The sequence below is a fragment of the Pantherophis guttatus genome, chromosome 3 (assembly GCF_059756535.1).
Source record: "Pantherophis guttatus breed Tessera chromosome 3, ASM5975653v1, whole genome shotgun sequence".
In the NCBI taxonomy this organism is placed as follows: domain Eukaryota; kingdom Metazoa; phylum Chordata; class Lepidosauria; order Squamata; family Colubridae; genus Pantherophis; species Pantherophis guttatus.
In genome coordinates, this window is record NC_142065.1 from 86,868,825 (window position 1) to 86,884,125 (window position 15,301).

The 15,301-nt window shown below is 35.6% G+C and overlaps 1 protein-coding gene across 2 annotated transcripts in view; it reads left to right on the forward strand.

Moving 5' to 3' along the window:
• The window catches only part of LOC117677337 (uncharacterized), an 88,838-nt gene that overhangs the window by 53,076 nt on the left and 20,461 nt on the right, over positions 1-15,301 (forward strand). For both annotated transcript variants that reach the window (XM_087889988.1, XM_087889987.1), the window contains exons 41-49: positions 2,024-2,050; positions 4,654-4,698; positions 6,703-6,744; positions 8,522-8,557; positions 9,286-9,315; positions 11,790-11,879; positions 13,475-13,510; positions 13,711-13,761; positions 14,225-14,281. In XM_087889988.1, the coding sequence (XP_087746114.1) occupies positions 2,024-2,050; positions 4,654-4,698; positions 6,703-6,744; positions 8,522-8,557; positions 9,286-9,315; positions 11,790-11,879; positions 13,475-13,510; positions 13,711-13,761; positions 14,225-14,281 (414 nt within the window). The remainder of the gene's footprint in view (positions 1-2,023; positions 2,051-4,653; positions 4,699-6,702; positions 6,745-8,521; positions 8,558-9,285; positions 9,316-11,789; positions 11,880-13,474; positions 13,511-13,710; positions 13,762-14,224; positions 14,282-15,301) is intronic.

A 15,301-nucleotide genomic window follows, 5' to 3' on the forward strand; every position in this document is an offset into this window, starting at 1 on the left:
GGTCCTTCAGGGCAATCCTTTATTGTGATTTTTCCTATCTCATTCATAAAATTTTATTAGGATTCTGTACAATTCTGTCTTTCCTGTGTAATTCTGCCATGCTTTCCCAACGTTTCTTCGTGGTTTTTAAGTAGGAAAAAACCACCACACTGTTGCATAAAGAATATCTCCAGAATGTCTTTTATTTGATATCACTAAGACTGAACATCTGCCTTAAGCATTTAATGCAGAGAATTTCTGTCTCAAATACTTGATAATGTATATTTGGCATTGGAAGAGGTTTTAATCATGAGGCTACAGTTGATTTTGATGCTACCCTTCAATTTATGGAAACTGGGTGCAACAGATTTTGGTTACCATTGTATTTACATCGTTTTATGTCATTTGTATAATGATGTCATTACCCAAATGATAAGATTGGTACAAGTAATATCATTTGGATTGGGTACATAATAATGTTATTGCAAATGACATTCTTTCCAATTTAATAGACAATCAGAAATAATGGACACCCACTCTCTGCAATTAGTCCCTGAGAGAAGATTTCATTGTATGTGGAAATTCAAGCGTTTTATTTGAATGTATTGACAAAAGAATCGAGCTTCAAGCTTTCTGTAAAAACCATTTACAGCTGTGGAGTGCTAATTCCTCACTAAAGTTCTGATTAGTCCCATCAATTTCTTTCTCTCTCTTTTTCTTTAGTGAAATATGAAGTGAAAATATTTGAAAATAGTGAAAAAGTGAAATATTTTCTGCAGTTGTCATTATTTGGTTCCTCACCTTTGAAATAATATTTTTGCCAGCTCTTGGATTTTATTATTTTTTCCTCGTGGGCCGTCTAACTTTTTGAGAAAATTTTATCAATAAACAATACTTTTATCAATAAATAAAGGAAGAAAAACATTTTTATTTATGGGGGTTGCATTTTTTTCATATTAGCATCTAGATTTTGCAAGGCTTTGGAGTGACAATTCCAGAGAGCACATGTCTCTGATTTGCTCATTTCTAAGGGTGGAATTGGATATCAAAAGCAAAAAAAGTACATTGAATAAAGAAGAGGTGAAAAGGGTCTTTTCTAACTCTTATTTTAATAAAACCATGAAAGTCTGCAATACTGAAAATGTATTCCTGAATGTTGACAATAGGATCTTAGAAAAAGATTCTGAAGGCATAAGGGGCGTGCATAAGCGCACCAATGTGCCTACCATCCCTCTCCTAATGTCCCTTTTTATTCGTATCCATTTCATGTATTCATAATCATGTTTATACTTTTATCTGTTATCTTACATATGCTTGACAAATAAATAAAATAAATAAATAAATAAAAAAGGCCATAAAAATTAGATTGCAGATCCTTTGTATAAAACTTAATTGCTGAAACAAAGTCTGCCAATTGCAGACTTCAAAGCACAATTTTAGGTCTGTTGTAGTTATAATTAGAGGTTTCCTCCTATAGAAGGGGTAGTTTCTTGTGTTTTTCATAGTTTCTCATTCAATCAAGCTTGCACTTGAGAAAAACAGTTGATGGATTATTGTTGTGTAGTAACCAGGTTCTATGGTATTTCCCTGACTCTTTGCTTCTCTCTCTCTCTCTCTCTCTCTCTCTCTCTCTCTCTCTCTCTCTCTCTCTCTCTCTCTCTCTCTCTCTCTCTCTCCCCTCCCTCCTTCTTTCTCCTGTCTATCTATCTATCTATCTATCTATCTATCTATCTATCTATCTATCTATCTCTCTATCTCTCTATCTATCTATCATTCTATCTATCTATCTATCTATCTATCTATCTATCTATCTATCATCTATCGTCTATCTATCTCTAATAGTAATCCTACTATTATCTTCTATTTCTTATTAAATCCCTGCAGGATAAAATAACTTGTTCAATCTGGTTTAATTTCAGTCCCTAAATGGGCACTAGGTTAGATTAACATAAAATAACATTTAAGAACAGACGTTTTATAACAAAACATTACAGTGTTTGATTTCTTACAGCAAAGGTGAAACTAATTGTTTGCATTTTTACAGAGACAATGTATATGTCCTAATACACAGGTAATCCTATTTATTTTTCATGCTGCTCCTTGTCGCAATTGATAACAAAATGTCTTGTGCCATGTGCTGATTTTTGCCTACCAGATGTCAAGTGTTTGCTTTATTGTTTTTTAACGAGATCCCTTTGCAAGCCAATGTACATGCAAGCAAGCAAACAATAAATTTTGAATGGATATCTAATCCACTATATAACAGACCTATAAAAATCAACTATGCTCTTTAAAAGAGAATTTGGGAGTGATCACAGAACTTTTCACAAGCTACAGTTTTATATTAATTTTGTTTGCAAGAGACACTCAATTAATATATATTTTTTGTTCTTACTATTCTCAAAGTTTTTTGTTGCCCAATTGTAAATCCGAGAAGGGAGACCTGAATCCTTTAATAATCTCTCAACTGAACAATGCCTAACAAGAGGCAGCTAGCACTAGCAGAAACTAAACAATCATCCAAATCCATTGTGAGAGGTGATCTCAAATCTTGGAAACTTACTTTAAGAATAGTCCAACTTGATGTGGCATTTTTACATCCAAAGTGATATTTACAAAAGTAAAGTTGCATTTTCTCATAGTTTATCATAGTTTAAGTGATGGCTATATATTTTTTGTTTTTAAAGCAGCTTTTATAAAACAAATTAAAAGGAAAACAGTCTTTAAAGCATAAAATTTTCTAAGAAAGATTACAAAAGAGTAAAGCAAGCCAAATATCATACTGTATGGAAACTTTTCAAGTTATAGAGATTGCAAGATGGGTAGCATATAAATTTAACAAATAAATCCATTTTTATGATCCTGTAGTCCCTATTGGGGTAGAGTCAGGGTGACTGGAGGGAGCTGAGCGTTTACCGGCCAAACGCCCTTCCTGATACCTATGCAGAGTTCACAGCAGATATTTTTTTCTTTGTGCCGTAGAGAAACATCTGCTGCTACCTAGGATTGAACTCTCAACCTTCCAAATGGGAGGCAAGTGTCTTCACCACTAGGCCAACACACTGCGCTAAATAAATAAATAAATAAATAAATAAATAAATAAATAAATAAATACATACATACATACATACATACATACATACATACATACATACTCACTCCTTTGGATTTGCTTGCAATTTTCGTGAGGCAGAATATTAAGAAATCAAATAACCCTTACAGTGGAGAGAATCTGCACCTAATTGCTGGCAGATAGAAGTCACCGTAGGTTAGTAGCACCTCAATAATCTTGAAAAAGCTAAACAGGATTGGACTTTGTCACTACTAGGCTGGGAGAAAGCAGTTCCCAAGGATGAGAACAAGAACTAGGAAGATTTTTTTTTTTTTTAATGAAGCACTTTTGGATGGTGGTTAAGGAAAAACTATCCACATGTAGTCCATATTGAGAGAGATTTTACTTTTACCTAGGTTGAGGGAGCCTTGTGCAAAAGAAAGAAAATATTCCTTCTGAATTAAGGAGATTGAACTGCTAGCATAAGATTTTTTTAAAAAAAAAATTCCCCCCTTTGGTGGGGGAATAATGGGCAAATAATGGCTGTTGCATGAGCAACATTTTGTAAACAACATGTTTCAGTTCAGTCTCATCCTGATTAAATCCTAGAGGTCTTAATTCTGCTTGCTAACACAGCCATGCAGACATATCACTCACTAGACTTGGATAAAACTAATCTGATAATAATGCTGTACAGCAGTTTTTACAAAGTATTTATTTATTTATTAAACTGATATGCTTCCCATCTCACCCAAAGCGAAATCTAGGTGGCTTAGAGACGTTGATTAAAATATATTATAAAACAGTACAGATTTTAAATTTAAAATGCCATTCATTAAAAATAAAAAAATTATACCCAAATTCTGATTCTTTGTAGAACCTATCTACATATCCAATAACTAACTAGGAGATTGGTTAAAAATTTTATACATGTTTGTAGTGATGTTAGGGTGACTTTTTATTGTGAATATATCTGAATTAGTCAAGTATATTTTCCAGATGGACAGAGGTTAATGTACTAAATAATTCCTACTTTCCCCCTCTTTTTTTCTTTTACACCAAAGTAGCACTCTTTTGGCAATAAAAGAAAGGAAAGGAGACAAATGATGAATTAAGGAGCAATTAATCACCGAACTCTCTAGCTCTACTGAACAGGAAGTAATGAAACTAGACTTTTCTTTGCTAAATAGAAACTACCAGTATTAATGACACCCCACAGAAGGCAGTAGTTATGGGTTGTTGCTTTTATTCAGTGCTGTGGGAAACCTTTGTTTGTTTGAAACCATTTCCTACTATTGCTTTAAAATCTATGCAGCAAGAGAATTCAAGTTTGTGTGCAAACAGGACTAGTATATATGAGGTATATGTACATAGAATGTTTTGAGACTTGGAGAAACAAATAAACACTACTAAGCGAGTAAGCATATATTATATGTTAATGTTCTATAGATTGTATAGTAAGAACTCCATAATCACCTCTGTTCCTAGGTTTAAAAAAAAAAACCATAGTGAAAATAGTTTAAAATAGAGATTCTTATGGAACAATTGTTAAAGATATCTAAAATGTTTTAAGGCGGCATATTATTTTAACAACTTTTTAAAGGAATTATTATTTTCTTCAGAATGAACAAGTTGGATTAGATGGAGGCAGCAGCCAATCTGAACAGGTAAAATATTACATATAGGTAGTCCTCGACTTATGACCATAATTGCAATGACCATAAGTCATTGCAGTTGTTAAGTGACTGGACCAGGGGGTGAAATCCAGCAGGTTCTCACAGGTTCTGGAGAACCGGTAGCGGAAATTTTGAGCAGTTCGGAGAACCGGTAGCGGAAATTTTGAGTAGTTCAGAGAACCAGCAAATACCACCTCTGGCTGGCCCCAGAGTGGGATGGGAATGGAGATTTTTTAGTATCCTTCCCCTGGAGTGGAGTGGGAATGGAGATTTTGCAGTACCCTTCCCCTGCCACGCCCACCAAGCCACACCACACCCACCAAGCCACGCCCACAGAACTGATAGTAAAAAAAATTGGATTTCACCACTGGACTGGACCCGATAATTTCAAATGGTCATTAAGTGAGAGTGATTCTAAATTGAGGATTACCTGAAGTGCATTCCCAATATGTATCATAGCAGTATATGTTTAATGCAAGTGACAATGATGATGAATGCTATCTGTTCAACCATGCCCAATTCTTGACAATTCTATGAATCATCTCTCTCCACATTTTCTGATCTTGTACAGCTTCTTTTGCTTGATTTATGCTCTGGCTGGTGTTGGCTTGTGGGTTTTTTGGAGGCCTGATTTCCTTTTACCACTGACCCTTCCAAGCATAACTTCCACCATCTTTCCTTTTTTTAAGTCCCTGTGAATGTCCCTGGTTGTGCTTACTCTTTCTTTATTCAAAAGAGAAAGTAGAGTAGATTAGTTTGCTGTTGGTACATTACAGCAAGTAAAGATCATTTTCTCTCCATGATTGTTTCTATGGCAGCAGCAATTAATATGGATAGCTATGAAATATTTCATAATGCTGATTTCCCCAATTTGGATCCCTACTGATCTGGATGTAGTGGAGGAGAAAAGAGGGAAAAAAACTAATTAAAAAATTGCCAAGTCCCAAATTAGAAGAGGCTCAGGGTAGCCGCACCCTAGAATCGCTCCAGATATAGGTATCTATTAAGGTAAAGAGTTATAGCTTTAATTTGGCAAGATTCTGTCCATTAGGTGTAAGCAAATAAAGAATTGGGCTCAACTGGATTTTGATCTCTTGTCTTTGGCCCTGAGCCTAACAATATGTGATATATACCATGATGATATAGAGATGTCAAAATAAGACTAAAATAATATCACTTTTTTTCTAACCTCCAGAAATTTTCTCTTTCTTTTGTAGCCTCCAGAATTTTTCTTTCTGTAGTCTATTACAAAAGGGCTCAAGGCAGTGGTGGAATTCAAGTTTTTTTACTACCGGTTCTGTGGGCATGGCTTGGTGGGCGTGGTTTGGTGGGCGTGGTAGAGGAAGGATACTGCAAACTCTTTCCACCCCACTCCAGGGGAAGGATACTGCAAAATCCCCATTCCCTCCCCACTCCTGGGGGAAGGATATTGCAAAATCTCCATTCCCACCCCACTCTGGGGCCAGCCAGAGATGGTATTTGCCGGTTGTCCGAACTACTCAAAATTTCCGCTACCGATTCTCCAGAACCTGTCAGAACCTGCAGAATAGCACCCCGGCTCAAGATACTTGCCAGTTTTAAACTTGTATGTTTTGTTATATTGTTAGCACATCAGTTTCTGAAGAGTAACAATCTTGGCAACCTCTAGGTGGCAGCAAAAATATATAGAAACTCTGCTTCCATCTATTGGACCTATGGGTTTATTTAGCCAAGGTAGAGTAGCCTAATAAAGGCAAAGTTTATAACCTGCAGGTCTAATTTCTTTCATTTTCAATAAACAATAAGATGTCCTTAAAAACCAAAAATTTTCTATCTCTCCATACATCCTACAGATATTATTTTTATTGATAATTTAAATAAAAATACAAAACTCCACTCTAAGCTTCTTTCTGGTCTAGGAAAGCTGACATGAGAAATCTATAAAAGTCTGTTAGGTGAATATACATATTTCATCAATGAGGTATTTTAAAATAATAACTGGGTTTTCTTCCACAGGGTGGATATGGTGGATCATATGATGGCAACCAATATGGACAGGTAAAATATAACTTGTATCTTCTATGGTTATAGATAGTAAAAATAAGATAAGTGTTAGGCTTAGCCAATTGCTTTAATTCAGCCACATACATTTATTTAATAAATAAATAAATAAAATATTTGCTTCAAAGTTTTTATTTTGTCTGTTGTATGTCTTTTCCAGATGAATAACAATTGAATGAATAAATACAAAAATATTTACTGTGTTTCCCTGAAAATAAGACCCTGTCTTATATTTTTTTGAACCCCGAAATAAGCGTTTGGCCTTATTTTCGGGAGGTCTTATTATTTTTGGGGCACATGGAGCAAGATGGAGCTCCTCTTGCCATCTTACCTGATTTCCAGCTCTGTCTCCCTAACCCTAACCAGAGGAAATGGTGGGGACCAGCTTTTTTGGGGAGGGCTTATTTTTGTGGGAGGGCTTATTTTAGCACATGCGCTCAAAAGCCCAATTAGGCTTATTATCAGGGGATGTCTTATTTTTGGGGAAACACAGTAAAATAAATTAGTAAATAAGTAAAATAAAAAACTCCTTTAACCACTTTACTTTAAAAGTCATAATATGTTTGTTCAGTCACAACCACAGGATTCTACTACTTTGCAGTATTGTGCTGCAAGCTTTACCCCTTTTGGAAATCAATAGAGGTTTGTTACAACTGTTCTTTCAGAAACCACAGGAGGCTTGAAACATCTGATCAAAAGGATTAAAATAGAGAGCGAGAAATTTGGCCTCTTCTGAACATCAAAAAGGCTGAGGTCATAACCACTGAGAGGAATGGAAATGTCAAAATAACACTTGATGGTAAAAAGATCAAATGTGCATAAGAATCTACTTTCCTAGAATCACGGATTGATCAGTGCTGTCCAGAAATAAAGTGTTGAATTGCATTGGGTCTCAAAGCAAGGATGAGCATGAATAGGATATGGAAAAGAAAGGACGCCAACCTGGCAAATAAATGCAAATAAGTCCACACTATTATGTTTCCCAAAGCTACGTACAGTTGCAAAAGTTGGATTGTGAAAAAAAACTAGACTGGAAGAAAATTGATCTCTCTCTCTCTCTCAGTTCAGCTCACCTCATAGGACTGTTGTTGTGGGGAAAATAGGAGGAAGGAGTATTAGGTATATTCACTGCCTTAAGTTATTGATAAAAATACTTTTTTAAAAGGGTAGGATATACATAAATAAAGGAGAGAATGAATACTGGAGTATAGAAAACCAAACATATCACTGGAAGTCAAAATCATAAAATTCCACCTTACTTATTTCGGCCACGTCATGCAACGAAACCTACTGGAAAAGGCAATTATGCTTGGAGTGGTAAATGATAAAAGTAATTAGGAGTAGATGACAAAAGGAAATGGGACTTCAAAAATCACGTTCAAAATGGACTACATGTGGCCAGAAGCCGTCAAAGCGTAGACCAACCAGAGCATGAAACCAGTGAAAGAAAATCTACAACAATGGAAAATGTGGAGAAATAGAATTGCCACGGATCAGGTGCAACTGTACGGACATCATCATCTTCATCATCATCATCATCACAAGTAGAGTAGATATGCATAGTTGGAAACTATACGCGCAGGTCAAAGGAACATTTAAAAACTTATGCTAAAAACTCTTTTAAAACTGCTTAAACATATCAAACATAATATATAATAAAAAAATAAGCTCAATCCTTATTTCTGATTTTAAACATAAAAAAATGTCTTAATGCAGATATAGTAAGGAAGTAATGAATTTTAACCATAATGATTTATTACTGTTTTCTGTTCAGAGTGGACAATATGGAGGCAGCAACCAGTTTGGACAGGTAAAACTCATTCTGCTTATTTCTGCTCCGAAATATATTGTATCTGCTTCAAAAGAAATAGACACAAGTATATGTCTATCTATTGTATAACTAAAATATATTAAGAAATCTTGACATACATATAAATAGCAATATTACTTAAACATCTATACCGCTTCATAGTGCTTCACAGCCAGTTTTCTGCTTTGTCCTAATTAATAGAAAACTTTTCTGTAAAGAATGGAGTGTTTAAAAATAACAATAGCCAATTGGAGCAATGCAATAACTGTAGCTGTAAAAATTACCATGGTTAAACAGTATACAGGTAATCCTCACTTAATTACTGGTTGCTTAGTGACCATTCAAAATTATGACGGACCCCCAAAAAGGCACCTATGACCCAATTTCCAACAGCTGCAACCTCCCACCCCCCACAGTTATTTGGCAACCAGCTTGCATTTATGACTGTTTGCAGTGTCCCGTGGTCACATAACCATGATATTCTGTGTTTTTTGCCAGTTTCTGCCATTTACTTCTGGTTTCCAGCAAAACACACCCAGTTTGTATAATCGTTTAATGACCACTTCATTCATTTAACAATGGGCTCAATTAAACTCATAAGTCATGGACAACCTGTATTTGAGATGTAGACAAAATTAAATGAAATATTATTTCTGGTTTTGAATGCAGCAAATGCTGTTTTAAGTTATCAAGATTATTATTTCTAATTAATTCTCATTTTCTTACAGGGAGGATCATATGGTAGCAGTAGCAGCCAGGTAAAAATGGCTGTATAATGTAGTGCATGTGCATAATATTTGCTATGCTTATTTATCATAGACTTGTAGAAATGAAATAAAATGAATAAATGGCTTAGTTCTGCTCCTGAACATTCTACATAATATTTTCTGTAAATAATTGCAGCAAATATTGTGTAGTATATTCAGGAGCAAAACTAAGCTATTTATACATTTTATTTCATTTTTACAAATGTATGATAATAATCATAGCAATTATATAATATTTAACTAATTAACTAATAGATAACTATCATATGGAAAAGAAAATAAACATTTTCAGGTTAGTTCTACTACAGAATATAGCAATGAGTTATATGTTTAATTACGATAATTATTTTGTAATCAACAATATTTTTACAACGAGGATCAGAAGGTCCTAGGGACAACCAATATGACAGCTACAAACTATTGTATAATATAGTATAGGTAAATAATATTACCTGGGTTATCCATAGTACAGTTATCATATGGAACACAAAATGAAATACGTTTTTCAGTTACTTCAGTTCAGGTCCTAAATATTGTGCTGTATTATGATGGCTGCAGGTATGACCCTAATGGACTCTGCTTATTAGGGTCGTAAGATGAATTGGATTCATTTTTACAACAGTTTTTACCACAGTAATTGAGTGAATAATTGGGTCATTAAAATAATGAAGTTTGACCTTGCTGTTTGCTTTGGTTCATTAAATGATCGCTGCCATCTTTCAATGAACCAAGAGGCTTGAGAATCTGCAGGACACCCAGCTGGGGCCTCTGAGGGAACATCAGCTGTTCTGGCAAGGTGAGAAGCGCAGTGACTCCGGGCAAGCGCCCGAACTGAAGATGAGGTGGGAGGGTGAATTTGCAGGGCTCCGTGTGGAACCTCTGGAGGGAACCGCTATCACCCATTCGACAAGGAATCTACAGCAGTATTCACTAATCCTCTTATGCAAAAGCAAACAAACACAATACAGCAGATTACAAAGGACCTTTCTACAAGCAATCTCAAAAAACCTGCAAACAAAGAGTACAGGTAGTCCTCGACTTACAAAAGTTTGCTTTGTGACCGTTCGAAGTTACAACATCACTGAAAAAAGTGACCTATGACCATTTTTCACACTTATCACCGTTACAGTATCCCCATGGTCATGTGATCAAAATTTCAGATGCTTGGCAACGGACTCACACTTATGACCGTTGCAGTGTCCCGGGGTCACATGATCTCGTTTTGCGACCTTTTGACAAGCAAAGTCAATGGGGAAGCAGATTCACTTCACAAATGTGACGCTAACTTAATAACTGCAGTGATTCACTTAACAATTGGAGCAAGAAAGTTCGTAAAATGGAGCAAAGTTCACTAAACAAACGTCTCACTTAACAACAGAAATGTTGGGCTCAATTGGGGTCGTAAGTCGAAGACTACCTGTACAGTAGGATGCGAAGGAATTTTACAGTACTAAATCTGCAAGCAATTCCAAGGCAATGCTAAAAAAAACCCCTTCTAAATACTAAAAGATTTTTTGAATAGTACTTATTTACAAACAAGTACAATAGTCTGCAAAGTACCCTGTTTTCCTGAAAATAAGACATCCCCTGATAATAAGTCCAATCGGGCTTTTGAGCGCATGCGCTAAAATAAGCCTCCCCCTGAAAATAAGCCCTTCCTGAAAATAATTAAATGAGAGCTGGAAATCAGGTAAGACGGCAAGAGGAGCCCAATCTTGCTCCATGCGCTCCAAAATAATAAGACCTCCCCAGAAATAAGGCCAAGCGCTTCTTTCGGGGTTCAAACAAATATAAGACAGGGTCTTATTTTCGGGGAAACACGGTACTTACAAACAAGTACAGTATTATAATGAAAAAGAAAATGGTAAAGTACTTACAAAGGCAACTGCAATACTCCAGGCCTCAAGACAACAGGAAGAAACAACAACAACAACAGAGTAGCGAGAGATTCACTCCTCATTTGGCAGCAATGAGGAGTGTGGGAAGCAAAGTCCTCAATCTTGGTTGATCAAGTGACCAGAGGGAAAGAAACGCACCAACCATATGGACCTTGGAAATTATTGGTACTGGGGACAAAGGCCAGTCATGGCCCCTTAGTTGTGGCCACTGCTTCAGGAGTGATTTCCAGGTCATATACAGAGGCCTCTTGTTGGTCACAATTTTGAACCCCTGCTGTAAGTACACTTTTGGGGTGCGTTCATAACTCCAAACAGTCATTAAACAGCCATTTGTACCTCAAGGACTACTTGTCTTTTGTCATTTATTTACAAGGAAAATCATATGGCTGTCAATGTAGCATCTATATAAAAACTCGGCTAGTGTATGTATACTATAACATTTATGATATATTTACCATATATAAAATAAAATGGAAAGACGTGGCTCGTTTTTGCTCCTGAATATAGGCAGCCGTTTTGTGCTTTGTTAAGGTGATAATATTATAATTAATAAACATTTTCTTAAAGGGAGGGTCGCATAGCAGTGGCGGCGGTGGCGGCGGCAGCAGCAGCAGCAGCAGCAGCAGCAGCAGCAGCAGCAGCTCTTATGGGAGCCAGGTAAAAACAACTTTATAACTTTATTCATTTATAATGATAAATAAAGCTATAGATACATCCTACAATGTGTTTATATACACACACACGCACATATGTAGCTAGTCCTCAGTTACTGATCACAATTGGTATTGGCAACCCTGTTGCAAAGCACCAGAGATGCTAAGTGAAATATCATGTGGTGCAGAGGTGGGTTTCAGCAGGTTCTGACCAGTTCTGGAGAACCGGTAGTGGAAATTTTGAGTAGTTCGGAGAACCAGTAAATACCACCTCTGAATGGCCCTGCCCCCATCTATTCTCTGCCTCTCAAGTCCCAGCTGATCGGGAGGAAATGGGGATTTTGCAGTAACCTTCCCTTGGAGTGGGGAGGGAATGGAGATTTTACAGTATCCTTCCCCTGCCACGCCCACCAAGCTATGCCACACCCACTAAGCCACACCCACAGAACCGGTAGTAAAAAAATTTGAAACCCACCACTGATGTGGTGATATATTGCAAAATATCACGATAGACTAATTACCTGCTTCCGTTATTACATGAATCACAAGATGGCTAAGTGAGACATCACATGATTGTGACTTGCAATTTCACTTCTACGTTCTCCATTACTTCTGCTTGTTGGAACTTAGTTGTGAAGCTTGGAAATGGTGATCACATGACCACAGGACTCTGCATCAGTTGTAAATGTGCACAGGTTGCAAAGTGCCTGAATGGCAATTCCATTGACACTCTGAGGGCTGTAAAGGCGAGGATTGGTCACAAAGCTGTATTTTCCAACTTTCATAACTTTGAACAGTCACTAAACAAGGTTGTTGGTAAGTGAGGACTACAGGTGTGTGCATGTGTGTATGTATATGTATATATCATATGCAGTATATTTACAATAAGCATGTTATATTTTGTCTATTACATAGAAAATATACTATTAAATACACTATATGAATATATATTTAGCTTATAGGAAATAAAGTTTGGGGGGAGTTCCTTTCTGCTTCTGAATATAGCAAGGAACATTGTGCTTTATTAAGATGAATATGTTATAAGAAATGTGGGATACAAATAAATAAATAAAAATAAATTATAAGTATTTTCTAAAGAGAAAGAATCCTGCGATGGTGGCATCAGTCAACAGAACAGCCATGTGGGGAAAGGAAGGGGAAGGAGAGAAGAGGAAGGAGAGGAGGAAAGAAGAAAGTAGAAAAGGATAGAAGAAGGCAGGGAATGGAAAGAGAAAAGAAGGAGAAGAAGGATTGTAAAATAAGGGAGAAGAAAGAGTAGAAGAGCAATCCCGAATATAATTGAAAAATCTTTTTTTTCTTTAGAAAATATGTATATGTGTGAGTAATTATGAATAAGAGAATGTACATTTTCAATATGTTTATAAGAAATAAAATAAAAAACTTTTTTCAAAAAAAACAGAACAACCATGTAAAAATATTATTTGATGCAGTTTATGTATATAATATTTGTCATGGTAATCTGTAATAACATAAAATCAGATGTGTTTTTTTCACCCTATCTTTCCTTCTAAAGATAGAAGATAGCTTTGCATTTTATTACAGTGGGTTATTTTGTAATTAATAAGTATTTCCTTACAGGGCAGACCATATGGTGTTAACCAATATAACAGCCAGGTAATTTGGACATTTTTAAATATTTGCCATGGTTATTTATATTGCATGTCCTATGTATTTTAGCATATATTTGTATTCCAAATATAATGTGTATCCAAATACATTTTGGAATGTAAATGAAGTTTTTTTGGCTCCTGAATATATACAGTGGTTTTGGGCTTCATTAATTGAATTATTTTATAATAAGCATCTTCTTACAGGGAGGATCATATAGCAACAGCAGCAGCAGCAGCAGCCATTATGGCAGCCAGGTAAAAAAATATTTTATACTATAGTGTTTTAATAGTGATACAGATAGAGAGGTATAGGATATTTGTGATATTTTTTATTGATTTATACATAGAGATAAGCATATAAAATATTTGCCAAGGATATCTACAATATATATATATATATATATATATATCTCCTATGAAAACAAATTTGTCTTACTTCTGCTTCTGAATATAGTAAAGAGTTTTGTGCTTTATTAAGGCAATTATTTTATAATTAATAAGGATTTCCTTGCAGGGAGGAAATTTATTTTATTTGCCCCTTTTTCAGGTTTGCCCTTTATTTTTTTCCAAGAAAATAGGACCATTGTAATCTTAACACACTTAGGGTAAATAAAATAAAATATATTTTGCTTACTTTACTTCTACTGCTGAATGTAAAAAAGGAGTGTTGTGTTTTATTAAAGTGATAACTTTATAACTAATAAGCATTTTCTTACAGGGAGGATCATATAGCAGCAGTAGCAGCAGTAGCGGCAGCAGTCATTATGACAATCAGGTAAAAATTACTTTATAACATTGTGTGTTTATAATGATCTAAACTAACTACAGCGCAGGGGGCCAGATTCTGCGCAGCAGCACTGGGGATTTGTCGCAAACTCGTGTCTTCTCCACTATAGCGATGTTATATAACAATTGTGGCAAATCCTTTGCACTGCTTAGTCATTTCCCTTTTAGCGTTGAACCTACAACGGGCCACACAGTTTATGGATTGCAACTATCGTATAGTCAGACCATGTATAAATTGACAGATTGGATTTTATTATAGATTTTAGTTGTTATTTATTATTTTATACTAGAATTTTTAATTGTATATATACTGAGTGCTTTTATTTGTTCTGGCCTCTGGTCTAAGACTGTAATAAATTGTTGTTGTTGATTTAAATATAGATCTACATTTACATATGTAGATATATATACTATTATCTATTTTTGTATCTTTTTAAAATAAAGATACAGACAAAACATAGGTATCTAAAATGATTGCCATGGACATTATTTCTGTTCCTGAATACAGTATAGTAAGCAGCTTTGCGCTTTATTCAGGTAATTATTTTATAATTAAGAAATAATAATGGCAACAGCCAATACAGGTAGTCGCCGACTTACAACAGTTCGTTTAGTGACTGTTCAAAGTTACAACGGCGCTGAAAAAAGTGACTTATGACCGTTTTTCACACTTACAACCATTGCAGCATCCCCATGGTCATGTGATCAAAATTCAGATGCTTGAAAAGTAGTTCATATATATGGCCATTGCTGTGTCCCAAGGTCATGTGATCCCCTTCTTCGACCTTCTCACAAGCAAAGTCAATGGGGAAGACAGATACACTTAACAACCGAGTTACTACTTATCAACTACAGTGATTCACTTAACAACTGTGGGAAGAAAGGCCATAAAATGGGGTAAAACCAGTGGTGAAATGTAAAACTTGTTACTACTGGTTCTGTGGGCATGGGTTGTTGGTGGGGGGTAATGTGACTGGGTGGGCGTGGCCAACTTTTTTTTTTTTTACTT